General features: G+C 62.1%; 1 protein-coding gene across 1 annotated transcript in view; it reads right to left on the bottom strand.

Moving 5' to 3' along the window:
• The window catches only part of FUK (fucokinase), a 16,082-nt gene that overhangs the window by 8,335 nt on the left and 7,354 nt on the right, over nt 1-393 (bottom strand). The window contains 1 exon segment of the mRNA XM_018575285.1: nt 162-233. Coding sequence (XP_018430787.1) covers nt 162-233 — 72 coding nt within the window.

Raw genomic sequence — 393 nt, 5'->3', positions numbered from 1 at the left:
AGAGGAGGGTGAGAACCGCCGGCAGCACCGAGAGGAGAGTGAGAACCGCCGGCAGCACCGAGAGGAGGGTGAGAACCGCCGGCAGCACCGAGAGGAGAGTGGGAACCGCCGGCAGCACCGAGAGGAGGGTGAGAACCGCCGGCTGTCCATTCCACTCACCAGATTCCGGTCTTGAGGAAAAATTCATCCCAGGGGAGGTTGAGGTATGTAGGAGATCCGCCATCAGCCGGACACTGGAAGGATAGGAGAGATCATTCTAATAAGGGCGGGGCCAGGGACGGGGCACTGAGGATGAGTGAGGGCCCCTGAGAGGTCGGTGATGATGAGTGAGGGCCACTGAGAGGTCGGTGAGGATGAGGAAGGGCCACTGAGAGGGCGGTGGGGGTGAGTGAG

Source organism: Nanorana parkeri, unplaced genomic scaffold (assembly GCF_000935625.1).
Source record: "Nanorana parkeri isolate BGI_ZX_2015 unplaced genomic scaffold, ASM93562v1 scaffold3736, whole genome shotgun sequence".
Lineage (NCBI taxonomy): Eukaryota > Metazoa > Chordata > Amphibia > Anura > Dicroglossidae > Nanorana > Nanorana parkeri.
Note: the sequence above shows the minus strand (reverse complement) of the source record. Positions and strands in the feature narration are given on the sequence as shown.